General features: G+C 43.2%; 1 protein-coding gene across 6 annotated transcripts in view; it reads left to right on the top strand.

Moving 5' to 3' along the window:
• The window catches only part of RPTOR (regulatory associated protein of MTOR complex 1), a 458205-nt gene that overhangs the window by 376456 nt on the left and 55212 nt on the right, over positions 1-26537 (top strand). For 3 of the 6 annotated variants that reach the window (XM_048488432.1, XM_048488434.1, XM_048488433.1), the window contains exons 21-25: positions 764-882; positions 1527-1601; positions 10435-10538; positions 12232-12406; positions 13605-13715. In XM_048488432.1, the coding sequence (XP_048344389.1) occupies positions 764-882; positions 1527-1601; positions 10435-10538; positions 12232-12406; positions 13605-13715 (584 nt within the window). The remainder of the gene's footprint in view (positions 1-763; positions 883-1526; positions 1602-10434; positions 10539-12231; positions 12407-13604; positions 13716-26537) is intronic. The other 3 variants (XM_048488435.1, XM_048488436.1, XM_048488437.1) reach the window with 1 other exon arrangement.

Genomic DNA, 26537 nt, shown 5'->3' on the forward strand with positions numbered 1-26537 from the left:
GTCAAATAGTAATTTAATCTGTAGGTTTCATGAGCAAATGAAAAGTCAGAAAGATGGTTCTCTTGCCCTGTCACCTCTTTCTAACCAAGGCAAGTGTATGTAAAAGAACATAGTTCACAGACAGCTCACGATTGCTAACTGTATTCTGTTTAAGACTTTGGACACAGGTTCACAAACAATTGCCTGCCAACTATTAAAGTGGGCACTCTGTCATGAAAGCTTATGCCAGAATAAATGTTAGTCTTTCAAAAGGGCAATCCAAATGAGGAGTTGAAGCCACATTGGAAGCAGCAGAAGCCCTATGCCAACATCCATTCCCACTGTGCTACACATTGGCATGGAGCCCCTTACCTCAGCGTTGGCCTTCAGTGTGGATGCATGGCAGCTGAAGCTGGAAGCTGGCCCCTGAGTGATGGGCCTCCCACACAGTTGCCCACACCAGCATTGTGGGGGGCATTCCAGGGCATTCCTAGAGGTAGAGGTAACAGTTGGCTCCCACTGCTCTTTCAAGCCAGGAATGCCCCCTCCCAGCAATGCAGATTTATGCCACTGAAAAGTCTGGTGTAAGTGTGCAATTTGATTTTCCAGGGAATTTTCCCTGGAGCCCGCATGGACCTATCTTTTGCCTGTAGCACTGAAAAAATGGAGTGTTACATGGAGAGCGGTATGGAGTGGTATGCTGTTACATGTATTAGAGCAGTATATATGACAAGTTGGTCAGAAAATGTGATTGGAAAACTTTTTTCTTCCCTGTTGCTTCTAGGGGTTTCTTTCAACAGCGTTTACACACAGATTTGGAGAGTTCTCTTACACTTGGCTGCTGATCCCTACCCAGATGTCTCAGACTTGGCTATGAAAGTGCTCAACAGCATTGCTTACAAGGTAAATCTCCACGTGCTTCTGAGTTCCAGTTTCCAAACCTTGTGCCCGTTGCAAGAAGATGGATCTTGTTCTTGATATTTTGGAAGTCTTTCTGAAAAAATTACCAGTAAACAACAGACTGTTGAATGCCTTGGAGTAAGGCATAAATTTCTCAGTGCCCATTATTTCTTTTGGTTTGTGGTCAGCTCTAAGGTCTGGGTAATACCACTTATGTAGAAAAAAAGATTTGCTTTTCCCCAAATAATTTTTTGCCTAATTCAAGTATAAAGCATCTGGGAAAAAGAAAACTGCAGAATTGTTAGTATTGGGCTTAAAGCATCTCAGAAGATAACTTTGTCCCATCACTTTTAACTACCTGATTCCTTACTGTGGTCCCTCTGCTCTGAACACAATGTGCAGCTCACATCTTCTTTCACTAAAGAGTTAAAACTGACTCTTGACATCACCTCTGAATCTATCATCTGAGAGTAGAAAGATAAAGGAGGGGAAAAAACCAAGCTGCAGGTGTCCACGTAGAAATTACTGGAGGAATCAGAATATGGAAGGACGTACACAATTATTTCAAATATAGCTTTTCTTGGATGTCTAGCTAGTAAAGTTGGCCTGACGCATTTTTTGATTATTTTCTTTGCAAACTTGTTTAGATTATGCAAGTGAAAGTAAGACTGGATTGCAGATTGAAGCCACAACGGCTGCCCAGTGCAGGTGATCTAGTACATGTGAGTCAGCATGCAGACACTCCATCCCACTCTTCACCTCTCTTTTGAAAGCACTACCATCACTGCTTTCCTTCATTTCGCAAGGATGATTTGTTTGTTTTTTTATCTCAGAGGCTGCTGTCACGATTATTGTAGAAGTACTAGCTCAAGGAGCTTCAATAACTGGTCTTGGTATCACATGCCATTCGTGATAACAAATCTTCTGCCAAACAGCAAAGCACTCCATAAACACTTGGTATATTTGATTCTCAAATACCTTTATACCTGCTCTCACTAATATGCAGCTGAAGATCATTTGGACATTCATCACTCCAACAAATTAATAGCATGAATGAGTCCAGTGTAGATGAGATATTTAACCGATGATTCAGCCAACGTTTAAGATTCAAGTTCCTGAGTTACTGATGGGATAAAAGATGCAGTGGCAAGGCTACCAGGGGATGGGGGGGGGTGCGCCACACACCGGGCACACAGCTTTGAGACACGTGGGGGGCAGAAAATTTCCCCGACCCCTCCCCCCTTGTCGGTCGTTTGCTCAGCTCACTCCCGCCCCCCCAGCGACGCCCCCCCACACTTACTTTAACAAATGGAGCAGGCTGGAGAGGAGGCCTGCCTGTGTTCCCTTCCAGGCTGCAGACAGCCTGGTGAGAACTACATTTCCCAGGAGACCCTGGGAAATTTAGTTCCCACCAGGTCATTTGCAGCCTGGAAGGGAACAGGCAGGCCTCTTCTCCAGCCTGCTCGGTTTGCTAAAGTGTGTGTGTGTGTGGGGGGGGCCAAAAAGCCAGAGTGTGCCGCCCAGCTACGCCTCTGAAAAGATGCCACCAAATTAATGCACTGGCCAGTATCCTATTATCTCACTTTTCCCCTTAAGACATTAATTTTTCATTTAAAACATTTATTCACTGGGATTCGGAACACACTACATGATCATCTCAGCTAGTTGGCCATGTCTCTTGGATTTTTCATTACAACATTCTTTGACAACTCAGAGAAGCTAACAATTCAGTTCCAGAAAAATATCGGCATGAAGTTGAAAAATCCTGATTACCCATATCTAAAGTGAATGATGAAGAGGGGAAATTATATTTTTGAATGCCTGATTTACTCACATTGGTATTGTACATGACGTCAGCTAGATAAAACTATAGATAAATGAATACAGGTGAGTCTGAAATGGATTTATACTAGAATCAAGGTTGTGAGGTTTTTAATTGTTTAGATATTTAAACCCCATTTATCTCCCCAGTGGGGGCCCAAAGCATGTGACAACATCATTCTCCTTTCCCATGGAGTCTACACAGTCCCCATTGTACGTACATAGTCTTTGATGATAGGGAGTTTTGGTGAATCTCCCTGTTAATACAGCTGATGGAAGACCATTACAGCAGGCCAGTATCATTGCTCTTCGTAACCTGGGCATGATTATTTGATGAAGGTATTTCCAATATAAGGAATGCCCAGGGCAAGAGGAGAGCAAGACCTGGAGGCCTTTTCAGTTAGGGTTTGATGTTCCTGATCCAGCAATCTCCTTTTCAGTAATTGAAAAATCTCTTTGGATGAGAGCATAGTCAAAGAGTCCAAGGAGTAACCTAACTTGATGATTTTAGATTCGATAATACCCCCACCATTCAGAGTAACAGAGAGTCTGCAGGCCTTTGTACATCAGAGAGATGGCATCACAGTTGAAACAAAGGCGCAGCCAATATTTGTGAATATGTTGAATATTCTTGTTCAGGTCATTGCATTTGGTAGCGCCATGTGGTATACTTTATCATAGCATATTGAGCTTGTTCTATATATAGTCTAGGATCTGGGTTTGTTGGGATAATGGGATAAATTGAAATTACACCCTCCCCGTTCTATTCAGTTTATAGCAATAGTTATTGACTGTCTGGTGGATCATGTGTTTCTCCCTGTAGATCGGGCATGCACCTCATTCTGCCTCATTCATGGTTAAAATTCACACTTATCTTGATTATTCAAACATTTTAGGCCTCAGCCATACCCTGTGCTCACTTGCACATGAGTCCACTGATGGGTTTTTTTTTTAATATTTCAGTCATTCCCGTATTCCCTGTGGAAATAGTTTTCTGGGTCCAGGCATATTTTCAGGTCTTTGGCTTGGTGGTTTTGTGACTGATTTGTCGGAAGGCTGAAAGCTTGTAATACATCCTCCTGAAACAACAGCTGTGGTGGATGCCTCTCTAAAGGGTTGCGTCTCTAAAGGGATGCCCATTGTGGCCTACTCTTGGCTAATGGTGTTTGGTCCCTCTCTGAGTCTAGGTTACATATCAATCTCCTGGAACTCAGGGCCACCAGGCATGAATTAACTTGTTTGCAGCTGTTCTGTGAGGCAAGATAATCCAACTGGCTACCAAAAACATAACTATTAATTTCTATTCCCACAAGCAACTTAATGTCATCAAATTAGAAATGGTCTCGAAAAGGCCCCACATTTGAGCTCTGTTTTTTTCCCCTGTTTGGACCTGTTTCCTCCCACATCAATTTTAAAGGCTCCTTTCCCCATCCCAGCTTCTACAGGGAATGGATTCCTGTTTATTCAGTGGGGAAGTCTTTTTCATATATCCCCCACCCCCAACCATTACTGTCATGGGCAGGGTGGTGTCCAACTTGCAGAGCAATAATGCATTTAGAGCAGATAGCCCCATTCCAGCCCAGGCAGGTCAAGTTTCCTAAGCTGCGGACCTTGACGGGAGAAATCCTATTCCACTCCCATTAGAGGAGGATCTGATTCACATAGGGTCCCTTTCTTTATCATGACCTACTACTGCTTCATCTAACGGCCTGGCTGGTAGGATGAAAAGGGAAGTTTCTTCTAGGTTTGCCTAGATTTTAACTTGCTGTCACAAACCTTCCGTGCACAGACATATGGCTAATGTTGTAATTTTCTGGTTGGGCTTCCACCTTTTGGACATTCCCAGAGTCCTCTTCATTAATGTCTGTTTTTATTACCTTTTACTTTTAAGGATACAGGGTAGGCAGGAGCCTTTATTAAATTTCCCTTGTCTGATATTTCCGCATGTCATGACTTTATTTAATTATGTTTTTCTGCATACCTATCTAAGAAGTTCCTAAAGGTCTAAGAAGTTTCTAAAGGCTTTAAATCTCTACCCTGCCTTCTCCCCAACAGTCCCTCAGTGGAGTCTGTCCCTGTTTCTTGCTAAGCTGATGCATAAACTGTTCAAACCTATGGCTCTGTGAGTTATCTTTCCTTTAAGACAGCCTTTTTAGTTGCCATTACATCAGCCTGTAAGTTAGGTAAACTGGGTGCCTTATGGAGTGATCTCCCCTTTCTCTGAGTTTCACACTGACATGGTGGCCCTATGCCACAGCTTACATTTTTCTCCAAGGTTTTGTCCAGTGTTCACCTTTTCCAATATATTATACTGTCAGTCTTTTTTCCTGCACCATCCAACAAAGCACACTTAGCCACTTAAGATATTAGCAGAGCACTGCTGTTTAATTTAAAGCATACAAAAGAATTCTGCAAAGATCTGGAACTCTTTGTCTGCTGAGGGGGGCTGTGAAAAGATTATCCATTTTATCCTCAGTCTCTTTCTCTGCGACGGTGTCTGCTATCCAGTGCTTCTATTCTCTGGCTCAGATAACTTGTTCGCTACCACTCCATCAGGGCTCAGGTGTCATCTGTCACTCTCCTCTCAAGTGTGACTTTCTCTGACATCTGTAGAGCTGCTACATGGTTGTCTGCCTCCACCTTCGTCAGACATTATTCTGTAGACATAAATTCGAAATGTGACTCAGCTGTTGTGAGACCTGTTCTACAAAGTCTGTTCAGTTAAATATGCCACACCCGCCAACACAGTAAGCAAGCTTACGAATGTATGTGTTTGGGACTGTTCAAAAGCCATGAGGATAAAAACAGGGTTTCATTTACCTGTTGCTAATTGAGGGGTTTCCTGTGCAGGCACGAATCCCTCTCTCCTTTCCCAGCTGTGGGCTCTCTGTTCAATCATGGAATACTAACTGTGATTTCTCTATTAATTTGGAAAATGTGAGATACAGGAATTAAAAGTTGACTATGAAATACATGGATCTCTATCTTGGATTTGAAACCAAAGACTCCACTGTGTAAGAGGAAGACGCGTGTGTATGTGCAAAGTCCCATCAAGTTGCACCCAACCTTTGGCGAACCTATAGGGTTTTCAAGACAGGAGAGATTCAGAGATGGTTTGCCATTGCCTGGCTCTGTCACATCCCCAATATTCCTTGGACATCTCCCATACAAATACTAGCCAGATTCAAGGCTGACTGACTGGCCCAAGGTCACCCAACAGGTTTCCATGGCAGAGTGGAGATTCGAACCTACGTTTTCCAAATTCTAGTCTGACACCTTAACCACTATACCATGCTGGGGCTTCAGTTAATTCGAGGAGTTACTGATTTCCTTCACCCCACTCTAAAGAGCTTCCTTCGAGTGTTTCTTGATGTGCTGGGGCCAGTTTGTTGCTGGATAGTAGGATCAAAAATCAACAACATCCCCCATTCCTCCCACATACCTGTGTGCCTTCCTTCTTGCACACTGAGATCTTTGGAGCTTCGCCATTAATTGAAGTGGAATAACTTTGATTTCAGCATTTAAAACGGTCCTGTTGCTCATTTGCTCTTTGTGTTACAATTCAAAGGAGGGGAAATGACCTTTAATGCACAGTGGCTGCAATTAATATAATAATTTTCTAGATTGTTTAAATTATCGCCGGGCGGGGGTGGGGGGGGGGATAAACTGCTTAGAGGTTCAATTCAGAAAAGAGTTATTCCAGTCTATTGACTTCAATGGGCATAGGTTGGAGCAACTAGCACTGTAAGCTCACTTGACTGTGGCAATTAGATATATGCAGCATTCATTCTATGTCAGACAGTTCTGTGAATGAACGAGCGCTAAACCCTAGTTGCTCTTCAGGCTCCATCATTCACTGTCTTCTTTTTTAGACAAGATACATGTGGTTTGAGTATCATTGAGAATACATTTTACGTTTATTTTTCTGCAAATAGATTTGAAACATATTCATCAAATTGATTGTTGGCTGTTGGGACTTGAAATTTGTAGCTGCTAGATAACAAATGTTGACAAGGTTGTTTCATAAGGATTTATACTCCTTTTTTTTACCCAGTTCCCTATGTTTCTTACTGTTCAGGAACTGAGTCCTCTGTTTACATGTCAGTGGCTTATTCCATCTTGGGGAAAAAAGATTAAAGTCCAGTTGCACCTTAACGATCGGAAAGGTTTCCAGGGTATAAACTTTAGAGACCTTCATCCCTTTGATGTCTGACAAGGAGAGCTTTGACTCTTGAAAGCTTGTAACTGGAAATCTGGTTGGTCTTTAAAATGATACTGGATTCAAATCTTGCTCTTCTACTGCTTGGTGAACGCAGCTACCTGCCTGAAATTATCTTCATGAGAAATAGCTGGCCTAAGTTTTGTGAACAAGATTATACAAGTGTTGTTTCTAGGGATGTAGTATTAGTATGATTCTTCTTTGCTCATTCTCTTAAGTCATCATTCTTTTCTTGTTTTAAATAGGAAAATCCAGCATTTCCACATCTTTCAAAAATGGGCAAATAGAACAAACCAGAGCCCCAATCCACAAAATTCCTGCATTAAACTGTTTACCGCTCTTCCTTTCTTCCTTTTAAGAAAGCTAATGCAAGCATTCCAGCAAATCTCTCAGGCAGATGCACAGATGTATAACCACTGATAGCTCTTTTGTTCCAGTTCAGGACATTTGCAGCCACTCTAATCTGTTGCAAAACCTCCCATTCAGGGAAAAGTGCCATAGGAAGGCAGTCTGCTAAATGTCGGTTGTTATAATTGCATATAGTATAGATCATCTACAAACAATACTTTTGTGGAATCCGTTAAACATTATGTGGATGACCTGGGATGCCTTTGCAATTTGCTTGGATTGTTTTCTTTATCTCAGGGTTTCAAATTCTTTCCTAATGTAAATGTATTTATCATTTTGGTGGTGACCCATTTGAAACAACTTTCTAATGAAAAGTTTAAGCAGTATGGTCATTTAAACCAAGGGTTGGCAACCTTTACCACCCAAAGAGCCATTTGGACCTGTTTTCCACGGCCCTGAAGATCTACTGAGCAGAAGAGGCAGCTCCACATGGAGCTGCCTTCAGTTCGGCCCCTCCACTCACCTTTCCTACCAGCGCTGGGAGGCACCGGGCAGGGAAACTCCCTCTGCCCGATGGAGCAGGCAGCTGCTTGCTTCGTGTGGCAGAGAGTGGATGGCAACCGCTGCCTGCCCAGTGCCGCGGCCTCTCGCGCTGCAGGAGGCAATGGTGCCAGGCAGGGAAACCCCCTCTGCCTGATGCAGTAGGAAGCCGCCTGCTCTGTGGGGCAGACAGGGGATGACGACTGCTCTGGAGGGACACGCCCACGCTACCCTCCGACCTCCAAGGGTCGGAGGGCAGCATGGGTGTGTCCCTCCAGCCCTCCAGAGCAGCGCTGGAAGGAGAGGTGAATGTGCCCTCAGGCACAGAGCTGCCTCCGGTTTGGCCCCTCCACTCACCTTTCCTTCCAGCGCTGCTCTGGAGGGCTGGAGGGACACGCCCATGCTACCCTCTGACCTCCAGGCTATGTGGAGCCGCAGTATAAGGCTGAAAGAGCTGCGAGTTGCTGACCCCTGGTTTAAACAATATATCCTGGGTTAAAAGTAGCATAATGTCAGGCCTGCGCCATTCTAGGCCTAGCAGTTTACACGTCCACACCCCAGCTGCAAATGGCCCAGTCATTATCATCATTCAAGGCTACAGAGGCCTCCCCATTCTTGCAAAGTAACTAGTTCAATAGAGCTTAACCGTTCACCCTTATCTGCCTTCCTGAAGGAGTGAACTGTCTGCCCAAACAATGCCGTTGTTCCCACTGTCCTTTCACATGCTGATATTATGGGAATGCGAGGGTGGGGGGAATCCAGGGGCTGAACTAATATGTAAGTTAGTACTGCTCCCCTCCCTTCATAGCCTAGAAAAAAATAGCCCCCAGTTTCGGCTATCTGAGCCCGGGATGACACAGTTCCAATAAAGCTCTTGAAACTTTCCTGAGTCTTGTTGATGACTGGAGTAACAGACTCTTACACAAAACACATATAATCATCCACTTTCATACCCACTTTTTGGCTTTTTAACACAGTGGGAGGGAGGGGTGTTCTTGCTTGGTTTTGTTCTTACAGAAGCAGAGAGGGTGGGTGCTAGCTCTGATATGGTTTGCTGGTTCACTGGAACTAGTTCTAGTGTGAACCACAGAGAAGAATCAGATGAAGAGGAATCTTTTTTACAGCGCCTGAAAGTAATAGAGATATTCTGGGTTTTTATAAGTCTTTGTTGTTGACAGTGGATGAGAAATTAAGTGCTTTTTAATTAACCTAGGATTTTTTTTTACCATGCCTGATTGGAAGACTGTAGCCTCAGCAGCTGCTTCTTCTTTCACTGATACAGATGCAACTGCTTCTGCATCATTGTGAATTCACAGATTATTCATCTCCACCAACTATAAAGCACATAAGTCCCTTGACCCCCACCCCCCTTTTGAGGGCACTATGAAAATGTCTCCTTCGAGAAGTAGGAAATAAAGAAAAAAAATCCATCTGAAAAGGCCAACGCAACCAGGTGAGGACTGCAGGAGAGATAAAGTATGCTCTCAAACACAACAGCTATAATCTACCTGCATGCACCCAGCAATCAGAGGCATGAAGTGCAAATGCAGGTATTATGAGAAACACTCTCTTCCTTTTATGCTGTTTATGTCTCCGAGTTCCCAAAGGCCTTGTCAGTGGCTGATTTATGCCCCCCCCCTTTTTTTTTGGTACAACTGTGATCATAATAGCCATAATCTCAATTTCATTTGGGTGTGATGCACCTCTAAAAGTGAAAGTTTTGTCGCATTAGCAGCCCAGTTATTAAATTCTCTTGCTGTCAGCCCCCCCCCCCCCCGGCCGCCTTTTTTCCTTGCTAATGGTTTTCAAGAGGCAGTAAAGGACGTTTATCTATTATAATCTTTCAGGAATTGCTGGAGTTGCTGCATTTTATTTCCTGATTTTTTAAAAAAGTAATTGCACAAAAAGCTATTTCCCCCTCATCTCAGTGCATAAAGACAATATCTAAAGACAATATCTTAGGACAATATGGGAACAGTAAGTAATATGTCTCCCCTGAACACACTTGTTTTTTTCTTTCCTCACAGATTAGAATTATAGTAGAGCACCAATGCACGCATGTTGGTTTGTTTGCAAATTTACCTGTCCCCATTTCTGTAAGCTTTTTCAAAATGTTATCATAGACTTTGTGCTCAACAGGCATCAAGCCAAGCTCTGATATGTTGGCAGGTTGGTAATTTAATGAAATTTCCTTTCAGTCATAAAAGTTAACCTCAAGCTTTGTTTTCCCCTGTGCCAGTTCGTCTCCCGCTCGAAAAATGCCAATGCAAATCTTAACTACATTAAGGGGAGAAGGAATTGCTTGTTAATTGTGAAGACTAAGCAAAGTTGTAAAAAGACTTTTATTAGGACCGACCAAAATGATGTGAAACATTGTGATAGCTTTCAATCTCACCAAAATTATTCATTTTGAGCCTTTTGTCAGCTGGCATCAGATAGAATCCTTTGTGGTAAGTGTGTCCCTAAGTAGTCTAATATTACCAGTAGTGTTCAAGAATGATGATCGTTCTATTGTACTCCTGTGGACTGTGAGGTTGTTCACATTTGTGAAAATTCATTTTATTACCAATGCTAAAGAGAGGTTGGCATTTGCTCCCTCTCAGTTTTTCAATTTTTTTGTTTCCTAGGCAACCATTAATGCCCGCCCCCAGCGCATCCTTGACTCATCGTCTCTCACACAATCTGCGCCAGCCAGCCCTACCAACAAGGGTATGCACATACACCAAGTGGGGTAAGCTACTTATAACTTAAATTCCTTGTCATCCACAACTGTTTGTACTAAGGGCTGGTGTGTGTGTATGTGCATGTATGTTTGCATAAATATTATTCTCATTTAGGCTTGGCTTTTATACTGTTAGGAGCCCCGTAGTGCACAGTGGTAAGTTGCAGTACTGCTCACAACCTGAGTTTGATCCTGACCGAAGTCAGGTTCAAGTAACTGGTTCATGGTTGGTTGACTCAGCCTTCCATCCTTCCAAGGTTAGCAAAATGAGTACCCATCTTGCTGGGGGTAAAGTGTAGATGATGTGGAAAGCAATGGCAAACCACTTCATAAACAGTCTGCCAAGTAAAGGTCATGATGTGATGTCACACCATGGGTCAGTAATGACCTGTTGCTTGCACAGGGGTCTGCCTTTACCTTTTATATTCCTGTTTTGCTCGTGGAAGAATGGGAAGATGATTTTTTTCAGTTCTCCTCTTCCACTGCAGCCTGCACACCACTTCAGTGCCCATGGTATTCCTGGGATCTGGGGGCACAATTTGGAAGAGAAGTTTGGAGGATGATAGAAGGGGAATGATGGGATGAGAAAGCTGCCTTTTGACTAACATAGCTCTATCAAGCCATGGTTAGTTACACCTCTCTGGAGCTGTGAACTATGAGATGTTTCATAGCAGAGCAGTTTCCACCAAAACTCTCTCTTTATATAATGATCTCGTACAATCTCTGCAAAAAATACTGCACTTCCTCAAAATGGCTACTTTTTATTCTGCAAGGAGGGGATTCTCTCATATATATATATAAATAATGTCCTCTAATATATGGAAGGTGTCACAATCATCTTGTCATGCCTTATTCTTTTGTACTGGAACCTATCAGCTTCCTACTCCACGTACCCAAGTATAAAAAGGACCATTAAGCAGCCTTTCAGTCATTGTGGAATTCAGACTTTTCCTAGCACATAGAATAATCTGTGCATTGGGAAAAATGGCTGGTCAAGTGATTCTTGTGGTTTTGCTATGAAGGAAGAACATCTCTGCACAGACTTCATTTTCATTGAATAGTTGCCTTTCACTTAAGGATAACCCAACACAGTGTTTACCAACCTTTTTGATGTCACGGTACCCGTGACCTCACTTTTCATATCTCATGGTACCCCTGCCATCCCCCCACCTTCCCCTCCCAGTGCCCCTGCTTGCACCACCCAGGGTGAAGGGAAGAACTGGGGGGGGGGGGCAGGAAGTGGCTGCTGACCTTGTGGCAGGCCCTGCCCTGAGCCAGCTCCATGTCCTTGCTGGCGCCGGCAGGAGACACCACAAAAGTGAGGAGGGGTTAGCATTGCCACGGTACCCCTGGGACATGCTCATGGTACCCCAGAGTACCACAGAACCCTGGTTGAAAATCACTGACCTAACATTTTGATCGCAGATAGGGAGAGGTGAGACAAGCAAATTGTGGTACCCACACGTACACTTGGTTGTAAAATGAGACAATTCCTAGATTTTAGGTAAAATTTCACATTGACGTCCTCAGGCAAGGGCCAGATGCTGCCGCTTTGAGGAACAATATCCTCAGACACAATTGGAGTATTCACAAGAGTAGACAAGATGGCAAAGGCAACAGGGAGACTCAAGACTATTGTCAGTAAAGGTAACTTGAACATTCCCAGTGCTGTGTTCCCTCATATTTCTTTCCCCTTTACTAGAGGATCACCACCAACCACGAGCACCAGTAGTTCCAGTCTGACAAATGACGTAACAAAGCAACCTGTCAATCGGGACATTTCATCTGTAAGACCGGCAAATGTGGGGGTTCAATACACTCCCCACTCCCACCAGTTTCCCAGGACAAGGAAAATGTTTGACAAGGGCCCAGATCAGGTAAGGAGATGGTCTTCCTACTAGTTCTTCTAACCTCAGTCTTAAGGCTCCTAGATGCGTGTAATTCATAACAGCTTTCCATTCTTCAGTCTGTGGAAAGAATCTGATTGCATTTAATAGCACATAACAATATACAGAATTTCTGAACAGGATGAGAGGCAATTGTTAGTGTATGATATAGAAAGCACAATCATGGTCAGTGCAGCCCCAGTGGAGTTGTGGGTGGTCCAGACACATCAAGATTTTTACTAGACACATCCAATTCTGTACATTATGATATACAAAAGCAGAATATGGCCATTATGGTTCTAGCTACCTTTGGCCTCTCAATAAACCCAGGTCAAGTCCTAGTCATCATCACAACCTTTAATGGCATAGTACAGGGGTGGCCAACCTATGGCACTCCAGATGTTCATGGACTACAATTCCCATCAGCCCCTGCCAGCATGCCAATTGGCTCATGGGAATTGCAGTCCATGAACATCTGGAGCGCCATAGGTTGACCACCCCTGGCATAGTAAAACCAGAATAAATTAACAATTGAAGATAATATAACTCATTAAAGATAAAGGATAATAAAATATTCCTTATAGGTAAAAGACGTAATAAAAGTAGTAGTTACAAATTTTTAGAACGCATTATAATAACATGACAAAGAAACTTGGCCATCATCTCTAAAATATGCATATCTTCATTGTTCAGTAGAAATACTGTCTTTTGCAAGTCAGATGAACAGTCAGTGGCCGCAAATAAGGGAAGTAATAGCTTGGCCCTAGCTGTGGTATATACTGGACAATGATGCAATATATGCACTACAGACTCTTCGCAATTCATAGCGCAAATGCAAACTCTTCAATGGTGTGGAAGTTTTAAGAAAAAATGACTGGGTCATATACTTCCAAGTTCTCACTTTGGGAACCCTTCATGCACTATTGTTCCAACCATCGTAGCTCATCAAGATATATTGGAACAGGAAATGTTTCCCGAACTTAGGGAAGCTATACAGGATCAGGAATTGTTTTACAAGTCCTAGTCTATGCTGTTTCTGCTTTGGCACCTTTGTGTTGCAATAACTGGTTCTTGGTTGATTATGTCATCACGTCTTAGTCTATCTGATGCCAGTGTCCAGAGGAAAGGGGCATGCAAGTCTCTAGCTGAAGTGTTTGTACTTTCATCTCATCTTTCTTTTCCTGAACAGACAGCAGATGATGCCGACGATGCTGTGGGACACAAGAACTTCATGTCAACCACAATGCAGACAGGGTTTTGTGACTGGAGTGCCAAGTATTTTGCCCAGCCAGTGATGAAGGTACAGTCTGTCTATTTTCCATAAACCTTTTCTGAATCATAGAACTGGGGAAGTATGCTACCCCTAAAAAGTGAATCATTTCCATATATCTTTAGCCAAAGTGTCTTCCCAGTGCTCATTCCCCATTCATGGTCCTGTGTTTCTCAATTATTCATTTTACTTCCTGACTAATGATTTGAACTCTATGAAACCATGAAAAGGTCTCTGGATTAACTAAAGAAACAAATAATGCTTCCGTTATTAACGTGGCGAGTTGTCAAATGGAAACTCTCTGTGGTATGTTTATGTGAATGCCTGTGTTTTAAATCACCTGTGAATGCTCCCTGATCATATATTATACTAGTAATATACTATACCACTGTCCACTGATTGCAGAAGGAGCAGAAATCTTTCTGTGTGAACACTGCAACAGGTGTCTCGCATGCGGGCCAATGTAAAGTGGTTTAAAAAATCTTGCAATGAATTTGGGATAAAATTGGCTGTAAAAAGAAAACCAACCAGATGGCATAAGTGGGCATACATTCAAAGTTTGAGTCATGGCAATGTGCTGTATCTTGTAAAATAACAAAAGCCCGTTGCCAGTGCTATTGTATTTAACTACTCCGTTATCTCATACTTATTCACATAATGGTCAGACCCTTTCATCAACATGGAAGCTTGTGGTAACAAAAACAGTCATGTGAGAAGAGTACCTCACATGGCCTCTTCCCTTGCCAGGACCGACCCTGCTCTGAGGTGGAGGAAGCTTTTAGGAGTAGCAGTCCTGGTTCTGGAAATAGTTATGGTGCTGGTCCTCTTGCTTAATATCAGAAATCTGATGCTGCAAAGCCTTGTGGGTAGGAGACATTCCTCTGCACAGTTTTCACCACATTGTGGTTTGGAAGTTTTCACCTAAGATGATTGAATGGTACAACTAATAATATAATGCACGAATGTGGTGAACAGGTATTTTCCTGGGAACCAGAAACTGGCTGATGACAAACCTGCAATGTAATTTGTGAAACTGCTCTTAGCAGATGCCCATGCCAAACAGACTACCCTGCCCATTTTTACATTGTCCCTCCTGATGGCCGCACCAGAGAAGTGCAGCCTCAGTGCCACTTTACATTGCAATTCATAACAGTTTGTAAATGCGGTAACAAAAATGTTCACAGCATCCTGCTTCACCCGAGCACCTCTCTGAAAAGTGAACAGCATTGTGCATACACAAAACCTGGTTCTAAAGATCCTCTGGATATTTCTGCCAGTAGTGTCTCATGTACACAGCATTACTTTGTAACATGTGCTTGTAAAAAGCGTACTTTTGTGTCAGTCTTGCTCCTTGAGCCTCTCAAAGCAAAAGACAATGGTGGATTTCTGAAGAACATGGCAATTCAACTGGTTTGAACTTGCAGAAGTTTCCTGCTGCATTTTACTGAAAGGGATGCTTACCAGCATCCAAGTAGATTGGGTCTGATGCTAGTCTCTCCAGAAATTCTGGAGATCTTCAATTCAATAGGTGAATTAGCTAGGACTTACCTTAGACTTGCTATTTCTGAAAACATCTAGGTTCAGTAAATTTGAGCTGCCTTCAGCTTTAGATTCTGCCTCTCCATTTTTCTCCCTAATCCCCCCCCACCCCTGTTTCACTTTTAAATATTTTTTCTTTTTTATACTTATTACCTTTTTCCCTGTATCCTTGTTGTTGTTTTGTTGTTATTATGTTTTGTGAAAAATTAATAAATGTTATTTTTTTTAAAGCAAAGGACCAAAGTTTACTTTATGATTGCTAACAGAGGCATAGCTGAGCCAGACTGCGCCCAGTGCACACTCTGTGTTGTCCACCCGCCTGCCCGCCCTCCGTGGCGCCCCCCCCCCCCCACTTACCTTTGTGAAACAGTGCAGGCTGGAAAAGTGGCCTGTTCCCTTCAGGCTGAAAATGGCCTGGTGGGAACTACACTTCCCATGGGATCCTGGGGCTTTCAAAGTCTCCTGAGAAGTGTAGGACCCGCCAGGCCGTTTTCAGCCTGAAGGAAACAGGCCGCTTCTCCAGCCTGCACTGTTTCACGAGGGGGGGGCAATTTTCCGCCTGCCCTCCAGGCGCATGCCCAGTGCAACGCACACACCCCGGGCCCGTGGTAACTCCACCTCTGATTACTGATAATAATAGTAATGCTGTTGCCAAGTGAATCAAGCAGATATTGTTGGTGTCACTGATCTTGGTTTTCTTGGTGTCACTGAAATCTTGGTTTTCTGGACCAGTTAAGTTACTGAACATCCATTATTGTTGTTCCATAGAACAATTGTTTTTACTTAACACAAAGATTAAGAGAAAACCATGTACTAACTAATTATGTGTAATAAGTGTTTTATACTAGCACAGATATTGCAAACAAGTTTGCAACATATGAAGCTTAAAAAAAACCTTGAATCATAAGGGAATTCCCTGAGCAACAAAACAGTTGGTACTTCATCCACCACAGCACAAATGTAATTAATTTTCTCTTGATACCCATAGCTATACAGCCAGTGAAACATTTGGAAATATTACTGATTTGATAGGCATCTTATTATGTTCAAGCTGTTGGCCTCACTACAAATGTTTGCTTTGGCCCAGCTCAGCTTTATGTGCTTGTCTGAAAGTCTAGAAAACAGTAGGTAAAATTAAAACAAGGAATTAAGATAATGGTGTCTTATTTTACCATTTAGAGTGGGTAATTTATTAATTCCCAAAGATTATTAAAAACATTTGTCTACTTTCTGAGAATAGCTGTTTACCACAGTGGTGCCTTATTAATCTAATAAATCACTCTAGACAACCAATCAGAATGCATCTTTTTGTGCACATATGGTTGGTGGAATATATAGATATATATATTCAGGCCTTTAAAAACTTTCAGATTATTTGCATCATTACTGTTAATCACTTGTTATTGGACAGAGATTACAAGAGAGTAATTTAGAGATTTGTCCAGTGTGTGAGTCTGATAGGGCCTTAAAATGATTAGTGTGATGCCCCTTTGCCTTGTGGTCTGCAACCTGTGGCTCTCCAGATGTTCATGGACTACAATTCCCATCAGCCCCTGCCAGCACGGCCAATTGGCCATGCTGGCATGGGCTGATGGGAATTGTAGTCCATGAACATCTGGAGAGCCACAGGTTGCAGACCCCTTAGGAATATCAACTATGATCTGCCAGATATTCTCCTTCACAATTTGCACTAGAAACTATGAATTTCCTTTTTTTTTTCTTTGGATACTTACAAGGGAAAAAAATCCTAGTGGATTGTGGCAGTGGTCTACGATAAGCTTCATACAGTGAAATTATTTTCTTCCCAGTTCTTAGTGCCATTTTTAAAAATTGCTATCATCAGAACGTCCATGGTCAGGGCTGGTCAGGGAAATAAAGCAGAAGTCCAGTTGCACCTTGAAGACCAGCAGCATTTATTTCAGCTGTCACAACAGAAATCTCTTCAAATATTATGGAGAGGAAATCAGTTACTTCATTTTTAGGGCAGAGAGATGCTGTGTGTGACTTGCCCAATAAATCTTTCAGGTGTGATTCTCTGTGTTAGAGGCTGAAACGGATTAGGTTGCTCACATAATGGGTGGTCAGAACAGAGTTCCAGCCACTCTCTCATGGGGTTCAGATAAACAAGAGTGTAATGATATATGATAATCAGCAATCTGTAGAGGATCTATAAAGGTAAAGTTTCCCCTTCAGTTGTGTCCGACCCTGGGGTACCACTGCGAGCAGTGATTTCATAGGCAAGCCTCTTTTGTGGGGTAGTTTGCCATTGCTTTCCCTGGCTATTCTTTACCCCCTAGCTATGAGCTAGGTACTCATTTACCGACCAAGAAATGGATGGATGGCTGAGTTGACCATGAACCAGCTGCTAGGATATCTGACCCACAGGGGGCTTGAGCTCCTGACCGTGTGAGTGGCAGTGCAAGCACTTAACCACTACACCACGCGGCTCCTCCAGAGGATCTATAAAGGGTGGTAATATGATAGAAAATGTTGTGACCAGCCACTTAAAATTTCTAAAAGTGTATTCTGATGAGCTACTATAGAGAAATTCAGGTGTCTGTTTTAGTCAAAATGACAGAAGGTGGGTTTGTTTTTCAGTTTCTTTTTTGGGGGGGGGAGGGGGTTGTTAGGTAAAACAGTGACTTTCAAATCTGCAACAGTATAACCAGGAAGAATATTCTTCCACAGGTTTCTGCTTGCTAATGTAATGTCAGATTTGTGTTTATTGATTCTCTCATGTAAGGACTGACATGTCTATCCAATATTCTGGTTTGTAATTTAATGGCAATTCTAATTCTTGTGCTTCTGGATGCTCAGGTGGCAGCTATGCCCCAGAGTGCCTTTTATTGAGTTTCAGCTGATACTTCAGTCAAATCCATTACCAGAAGATAAAGAGCTGGCTACCATTATAAATGTTTTGGTGACTTGCAGATTAGTTTACTTCTGCATTCCTTCTGTGGGGCTATCCTTGAAGATGGTCAGATACTTCATGAAGTACAAAGTGCTGTTGCCAAATTTAAAACACCTTCATTGGAAAGTTTTGCGTTTAACCTGTATAATCATAAACAGTCTAGCTCTTAGCCAAGTACCACTTTTCAAATGACTTGCCCAATGGTTTAGCACAGTAATGGCGAACCTTTTCGAGACCGAGTGCCCAAACTGCAACTCAAAACCCACTTATTTATCGCAAAGTGCCAATGCGGCAATTTAACCTGAATATTGAGGTTTTACAGGTTCCAGTGGGTTTTCCGGGTTGTGTGGCCGTGGTCCGGTGGATCTTACTCCTAACATTTCACCTGCATCTGTGACTGGCATCTTCAGAGGTGTATCGCAGAGGGAAGTCTGTTACACACTGTGATACACTCTGTGACTTCCCTGTGTGATACACCTCTGAAGATGCCAGACACAGATGCAGGCCATGGGCCCTATGATCCATGGGCAGAGAAAGCTTGATGGGGATGGGGGGGGGGGGGGAAGCTGTCACTGCCCATGGACCCTGTGATCCACGGACAGAGAAAGCTTGATGGGGGTGGGGGGGCGGATGGATCAAAGGAGACTGGAGTGCCACTCTCTCTCTGAGAGGTAACCTTTCAGAGAGAAGTGGGCTCCAGCCCTTCCTCTCAGAGAGAGAGGGGACCTCCAGTCTCTGCATTTGTTTGGGGTTTTTAAATGCCGAAAAAGGGTCACTTTCTTGGCTTAAAAAAAATGCCCAGGCTGGAGTGTTGGAGGCCACCGAGCAGGTTGCCAATGCAATTCCCCCTCTGCCCGAGGGAGAAGGCAGCCTCCTTCTCCCTCGAGCAGAGGGGGTTGCCTGCTCGGCGCCGCTGGCTCCCGCGCCACAAGAGCAGGTGGCCCCGAGCAGGTCACCGCCGCCGTTTCCCCCTCTGCCCGAGGGAGAAGGTGGCTGTAAAAGCAGTATACAGGGTTTTTTTAGATAAATAAAGGGGGATCTAGGTCAGTATTCTGTGAAGTGGAGGACATAAATGTTGAGGTAGATAGTTTAAAATGTTCCATTTTTTCCCCAGACACACAAACTGAAAACATTAAGCTATAATGGCTGAATGCTCAGACACAAACAAATTATAATATTGAGTTTACATGTAATGTTAAGTTTACAAGTTTAAATCTGCTATTTCTTGTTATAGGCAGTGATTACGCAGTTGTAAGCTTTTTCCCCCCTGACTCCCAAAGGAAAATAGTATAAATGTGGTTTATATAATCTTAAAACGCATACATGCATAATTTAGGTGCCACTTCTTCATACTTTTCCTATATCATTTATACCATGACCTTCATTTTTAAAACACTTCAGTCACTTTGCAGAGTCAACAAATCTGCTTTGCCTTGTAGGTATGCTGTTTCTGCCCCTACCCACCACCTTCCCTCACACATACCAAAGACCAGTGACACTTTCCCTTGGCCAGACCTTTCCACAATATAGTTGGGTATTATCTGACTGCCTGCCTTCATGCTAATATGTTTTTTACAGACAGTTACCCAGCTTGGCCTTCATTAGCATGAGAAATGGAAGCATTAGCATATGCTTCACTGATAAGGTTTTCTTTTGTCATCTTGCACAATATTGATTGTGCCATCTAACCAAGGGAATACCCTTTAACAAATGCGAAGGAATTAGGTTTTCTTTTAAGGTGGTTCACAATGCTGTGGCTGGGTTTTATTCTAGTGGATTCTTGCAGCCAGTAAGACTGGCTGTGTGTCAAACAGGCATGGCAGACGAACGTGTCCAGTGCCATTGTGACTGCTTTGAAATGACCAGAAAAGAACTCTTTGAAACTCACCTGTATGTTCCTTAGCTCTTTATAATTGTGAGACAGAATCAGGCTTGCTTTTAGCCTGATTTAGATGCACTCTATCCTTCTTTTTGAATTCAAAGTGATTCTGATTTTCTAATGAATAAACTTATGTTTATCAGTGTGATTCATCTGCGTCAGGATTTAAATATTCTGTTCTATCCAACACTTAAGTGTACTGTTGTGCTGCTCTTTACCAGTACTTTCATTCTAGATGAATAACTGAGGCAAACCCCAAAGCTTAGGATGGGAAATATAAGAAAATCCTATTTGGAAACATGGCAAGCAGTGACTATATTGGAGGATAGCTACACCATGCATATGGGCACAGCATAATACTGCAAATGAAGGATGTTACTTCCATCCACAGCCACTGCCTAGATATCTTAAATTGTAATTTTATACACACACAAATGGCCAGTGTTGTACTCCATCATAGAAAGGATAATAAGTGGCAATAAGTTCCCAAAGTCTGCTGCTGACTCTGGAAAGTCACTCCTGGCTTCCCTCACCAGCAGGTGCAACATTATCTGAAGACTGTTATTGGTTTGGGGAGGAAATGAAGAACACTTTTGCCTCAGCCTGAGCTTTTGAATGTCCTGATTTGCTTCCCGCCCCTTAGTAGCAGTACAGTCCGATAGCTTTTGCCTTTGTAACACACTGGGGAAGAGTGGGGGGAGGGGTTCTTTCTACTCTCATAGGGAAAGGGTCAGGCAAGGAGGTATGCAATGGTGGGATTCTAATAATTTAACAACCTGTTCAGCCACCACCACCACCGCACCCCCCCACACTGCTGTGGCCCCCCATCGCCGCCCACTTACCTATTGCAGAGGAACTTCTTGTGGGGGTGGAGGGGGTGCAACAAGGCCTTGCCACCACTGCTCTGAAAGCCTTCTCGCTTCCCCTCCCCTGAGAGAGGGAAGAACGGGGCCTTTAGTGCCTCAGAGCAGCTGGCTGTTCCGGGGCTCTGAAAGCCCCTTCACTCTCGCTCCCCTGGGAGAGGGAAGGACAGGGCTTTTAACGCCTCAGAGCACTCAGCCGCTTTTAGCAACCGGTTAGCCTGAACCGGTGCAAACCAGCTGAATCCCACCACTGGAGGTATGACACTTGTTCCACTCCATACCCTGGTTTCTCTGATCCTCTTCCAGTCACAAAAGTACATTGAATAAATTCAGTTCTTTAGCAGAAATAAACCATCATTCCTGGGGATGCTGTTGCGCTGATGGGAAAAACCAGCCCTGCATTAGAATTTGGGCCAGTTGGCAGTGGCGTTCCTGCCTAGGGACAGGGGGTACCCTCTGTCCCCGGGCGCCCCCATTTGGTCACGTGGGGGGGCGCCAACATTTCAGGGTCATTTGTGTGTTTTTAAAGTTTTTAAGTGTTTTTTCACGTTCCAGCCTGCAGGGGGCGCATTTTTAAGGCTAGTGGCACCAAAATTTCAGGGTACCATTCAGAGACTGTCCTAATGATACCACCCAAATTTGGTGATGTTTGGTTCAGGGGAAGCAAAGTTATGGACCCCCAAAGGGGGTGCCCCATCCCCATTGTTTTCAATGGGAGCTAACCTGAGATGGCGGCTACCCATTTGAGGGACCATAACTTTGGTCCCCCAGAACATAACTTCACAAAACTTGGGTGGCATCATAAGAATAGTTAACAGATGATACCCTGAAATTTTGGTGCCACTAGCTTTAGAAATACACCCCTTCCAGGAACCCCAAGAAATTTGCCCAAGATTCTTTGTTTTGCAGTGACTTTGCTCCATTGTAGCCAATGGGGAATTTCTTAGTGTGTAGGCAGGCTGCACATTTTTGAAGATAAGAGGCACCAGACTTTCAGGGTGGCTCCAGGAGGGCCTCCTGGTAATAGCATCCAGGTTTGGAGACCTTTGCTTCTGGGGGTTCAATTTTATGGGCCCCTAAAAGGCTTATTTTGTTTCCCCGCTCCTGCACATTAAAGCCTGTGGGCTGAGTTTATCTCAGAACTCTCTCAACTCCCCCCCCCCCCACTCCAGAAGCAAAGCTCACCAAGCTTGGATGCTATTACTCAAGGCCTCTTGGAGCCACCTTGAAAGTCTGGCGCCTCTATCTTCAAAAATGTGCAGCCAGCGCTTGCACACTCAGACATTCCCCAGAATCTGCCAGGCTCTTCAGCAAGTTCTGTGGTGGGAAAAATTACTTTTCCCATCATAGACTTCAATGGGGCTTTCTGTTATTCCCAGATGGCTCTGTGGTAGAAGTTTCAACAGGAGGTAGGGATCTTGCTCTGGGTGGGGGCATTTCCTGTAGCTGCTGGTGTGAGTCTCCTGAAAGGAACCAGCCAAATTTGCTAAAATGTGTGTGGAAGAGGAAAATGCTGTGGGCACCGAGTTGAAGGTGAACCTGATGCTCACAGCATTTGGCCATCCCAGGCAAACTTTAGCAAAGTTGGCTGGTTCCTTTCAGGAGACTCACACAAGCAGCCCTGCAGGAAATAAGTGCGGGGGCACTTATTTCCTGCAGGGCTGCTTGTGTGAGTCCAGAGAAAGACCACTACCACAGTGCCTCCTGTTGAAACCTCTACCACAGAGCTGGGCATAACAGAAAGCCCCATTGAAGTCTATGGAAAATATTTTTCCCACCACAGAACTTGCTGAAAAGCCTGGCAGATTCTGGGGAATTTCTGTGTGTAAGCAGTGACCACACATTTTTGAAGATAGAGGTGCCAGACTTTCAAGGTGTCTCCAAGAGGCCTTGAGTAATAGCATCCAAGCTTGGTGAGCTTTGCTTTTGGGGGTGAGTGGGGGCGCTGAGAAGTTCTGAGAGAACTCAGCCAGCAGGCTTCATGTGCAGGAGCAGGGAAACAAAATAAGCCTTTTGGGGGCCCATAAAATTAGACCCTCAGAAGCAAAGGTCTCTAAGCCTGGATGCTATTACCAGGAGGGCTTCCTGGAGCTACCTTGAAAGTCTGGTCCCTCTATCTTCAAAAATGTGCAGCCTGTCTCAGAAATTCCTCATTGGCTACAATGGAGCAAAGTCACTGCAAAACAAAGAATCTTGGGCAAATTTCTTGGGGTGCCTGGAAGGGATGTATTTTTAAAGCTAGTGACACCAAAACCCTCATAGGGTTGTTGTGATTAGGAAATTAGGAAAAGAGTTGGTGGGCAGAGAGCCATGTATGTTTTGCTCGGAGTGAGAAGTGTTTTGTGAGCTGGTACAAAACATCATTGTTTGATCATGGTGGGGGAGGGTGGCCAGCCATCACGCTGGCCGGTAGCAAACTCAGGTTTTGTCCCCAGGCACCAGTTTGCCTAGGTACACCCGTTCCAGTTGGCATTTCCTGGTGGTGATCTGTATTTTAGTCCTTCCTCCCCATCCATAACTCGAGCAGTGTCCCTGAAAACTCTCTATTGCCACCTTCCACCAGGGTTGGCATTTCCTGCTGTACTGAACATTATGCTGTGTTCTTCAGGGAGCCCTGCGTCGAAGATAGTAAAAATAACCTAATGCTTTATTGAGCAATAATTTGTGTTTTTGTAAGAAAGCTGTATTATATTCCCTGTAATGAAGAGGTAAAATTGGATCTGACTCCCTCTTTAGCTGTGCTATTTTCTCGATAGTTGCACCAGTTCATCTAGGCAAGCTTGACATGCTTACAATTTTCATTGTTTGCTGGCATCATGAGTCTCTCCTCTGCAAGTGCCACAGTTGGCGCATTCAAGAATAAAGAAACCTGGTTTGTTCCTGCTACCTTTTGGGAATTTCAACTGCCTGGATAAAATAGGCTTAAATGAGAACTAAATATCTGTAGGAGAAGCAGATGTTTTCTGCCCCTTATCCAAAGGCTCTCCTAACAAATAGTGGCATCAGGCAAAGGGACAAAGTGGAGGCTCGGCAATGAATAAACGTAGAAGGTCTACAATCCCTAACTTTTGTTAAGGCCTTGTTCTGTCAAGACCTTCTTTTTCTTTTTTTCCCCCTTTCTTTTTAAAATATTCTGTTCCTTTGCAGAAAACGGGTACGATTATACTGTAAATTACTGGTGTGGTTTCAGGTATCAGTTACACTTTGATTTATTGACTATCGGATCACATTTTATTGCAGAAGAGAGGACTGCATTGTGGTTTCTCGTTAAAGTCTTTAATTGATGCTGCATGAAGGCTGATCTAATCAAAGATTTTGCGGCCCCCCTCTCCTCAGAATTCTGAAAACGCATGAAATAAAACTGTAAGCTTTGAACTTCATCAAGGAAATGCAGCCATGGTATGTTTCCCCCCTCCCTCCCATGTGAAAGTAAATTGATCTATTATGTGTAATACTGGGAGAATATGAACGAAAAATATTTGAGGGTAGGAAGATTAGAGATGGTGGATAGAAACAGTCTAGCATCAAAATCCCATGTGTTCACCTCAATATCACAGTGGTCCAAGCTCAGCTGAACTGATAAGAGGATTTAACCCCTTAGGAAACCCCTTTGCCTTAGCCTGTCAGCCAGCAGAGAACTCCTTATAACATTATTCATTGCTTCATGGGTCCATCCTCTGCCCTTATTTCCACAACCTCTCACGGATTGTTTCCATCTCAATACGGGTAACAACAAGAACAAATTCATTGGCTTTCACATGGCACTCCTCAGTGGGAGGCTTCTGAATTGTAATTGCTTTCTGTCTAAGTGGAAGCCAAGAGGTGTTAGAAATCAGTAGTGTGTCATGATCTAAATCATGTAATCCTATTACAAACACCCATATACTTCTGGGAGACCCACATAGAAGATAATAAAATGGAAGCCCAAAGCTTGGCTCTTATTTACTACCGTGTTTCCCCGAAAATAAGACAGTGTCTTATATTAATTTTTGCTCCCAAAGATGCGCTATGTCTTATTTTCAGGGGATGTCTTATTTTTCCGCTCCACAGCTATATGCTCTGGTATTCTGTTCGACGGGCATGCTTCCAAACAAAAACTTTGCTAAATCTTACTTCCGGGGGATGCTTTATATTTAGCACTTCAGCAAAACCTCACCTACGTCTTATTCTCAGAGGATGTCTTATTTTGGGGGAAACAGGGTATAGATAGATTTCCCTGAGTTAGAAAGGAAAAAAATTGAGGAGGAAGACCTAAGGATGGCCTCAGAAAAAGGATTTTTGCAACACTTACTAGCCAGATGCTTCAGGGAAGCCCATAGGAAGGATACTGAGGCACCCATGACTACTGCTACCTATATTATTTGCCCACCAGGAACTGATTGTCCAAGGCATATTGCTTCTGAACCTGGAGATTCCATGTTTTCATCATCACTAGTGACTGTTGATGAACCTGTACTCCATTAATTTATTTAATCTTCTTCAAGGCTGCCTAATCCAGTGGCTTTTGTCATATTTTGAAGCAGTGACTTTCATATGTTACTCGTTCTTTGTGCGAAGAAGGACTTTCTTGTGCCTGTTTGGAATTTACTACCAATTATTATCAGAGATTTAAAAATCTTCTTTGTCCACTTTCTCCATACTGCTTATAATTTCACAAGCCTTTTTATGTTCTGCCCCTCCCTGTCTTTAGTTATCTTTTTCTAAACTGAAGAACTTCGGATGCTTTAACTTTCCTCACAGAAAAGGGACGAAGGATTTGCCTGAATCACTGATGCAGCTTTTTAGAGCTTCTTTTAATTTATTTCCCTAAAACTAGTTTTTTATTAAAGTGTAATATTCTTCACTTGAATATACCTGAATGCAATGCATTTGTTCTTAAGTTCACTTATTGCTGTACATTGCTGGTCATTTGTCATTCTCTGTCTAATAAAGCTTGGATTGTTGCAAAAGAAAACCTGGTGCGGGGTGGAGGGGGGAATAAAAATAAGCAATCTACTTTAGTAATTTCTGTTCCAGGGGGTGAATTGCTGAGAACACGGTTTGCATGGCAGTATGATTGGGCTAGCTATGTGCAGTTTTCCTATTGCCGCAGGATCTGCCAATAGATCACAGAGGCAGTGGGGCATCCACATGGCAGATTTCCCCATAGTTTCCTTGCTGTACTTCCCTTGCAGCGGCTATTCTTTTTATCTCCCCCCCTCCCCCCAACACACACTACCAGGTATTTTTCAGTGTGTTTATTTAGCAATGGAATTGAATTGCATTGAAAATGACATTTTAGCAATCTGGATATCAAGTTTTTGAATTCCCATTTGCATTTTTAAAGAAGTAAGTATCAAGGCTCTTGCGTTGCAGAGATATGCCTTTCCTGTTATATCTCTGCAACGAAAGGGGTTAAAAATGAAATCTGGCAGTTTAGACAACTTGATGTGCAGATGATAACAGTACAAAAAGGAACAGTTTCCAATACTGTTAAAAAAAACATGTCATGGTGTGGAAAACTCAAACTCTCTCCATCACTATGTGATTAAGTTATATTTAATTTTCTAGTTCACATTCAGCCAAACATGCACATTTTTCAAGTTCCAAAGTGTATAGGAGTGTATAGGCAGTATTCAGTCAACCAATTCACAGAGACTGAACAAACTTATCTTTGATAG

Source organism: Sphaerodactylus townsendi, linkage group LG03, assembly GCF_021028975.2.
Source record: "Sphaerodactylus townsendi isolate TG3544 linkage group LG03, MPM_Stown_v2.3, whole genome shotgun sequence".
Classification (NCBI taxonomy): domain Eukaryota; kingdom Metazoa; phylum Chordata; class Lepidosauria; order Squamata; family Sphaerodactylidae; genus Sphaerodactylus; species Sphaerodactylus townsendi.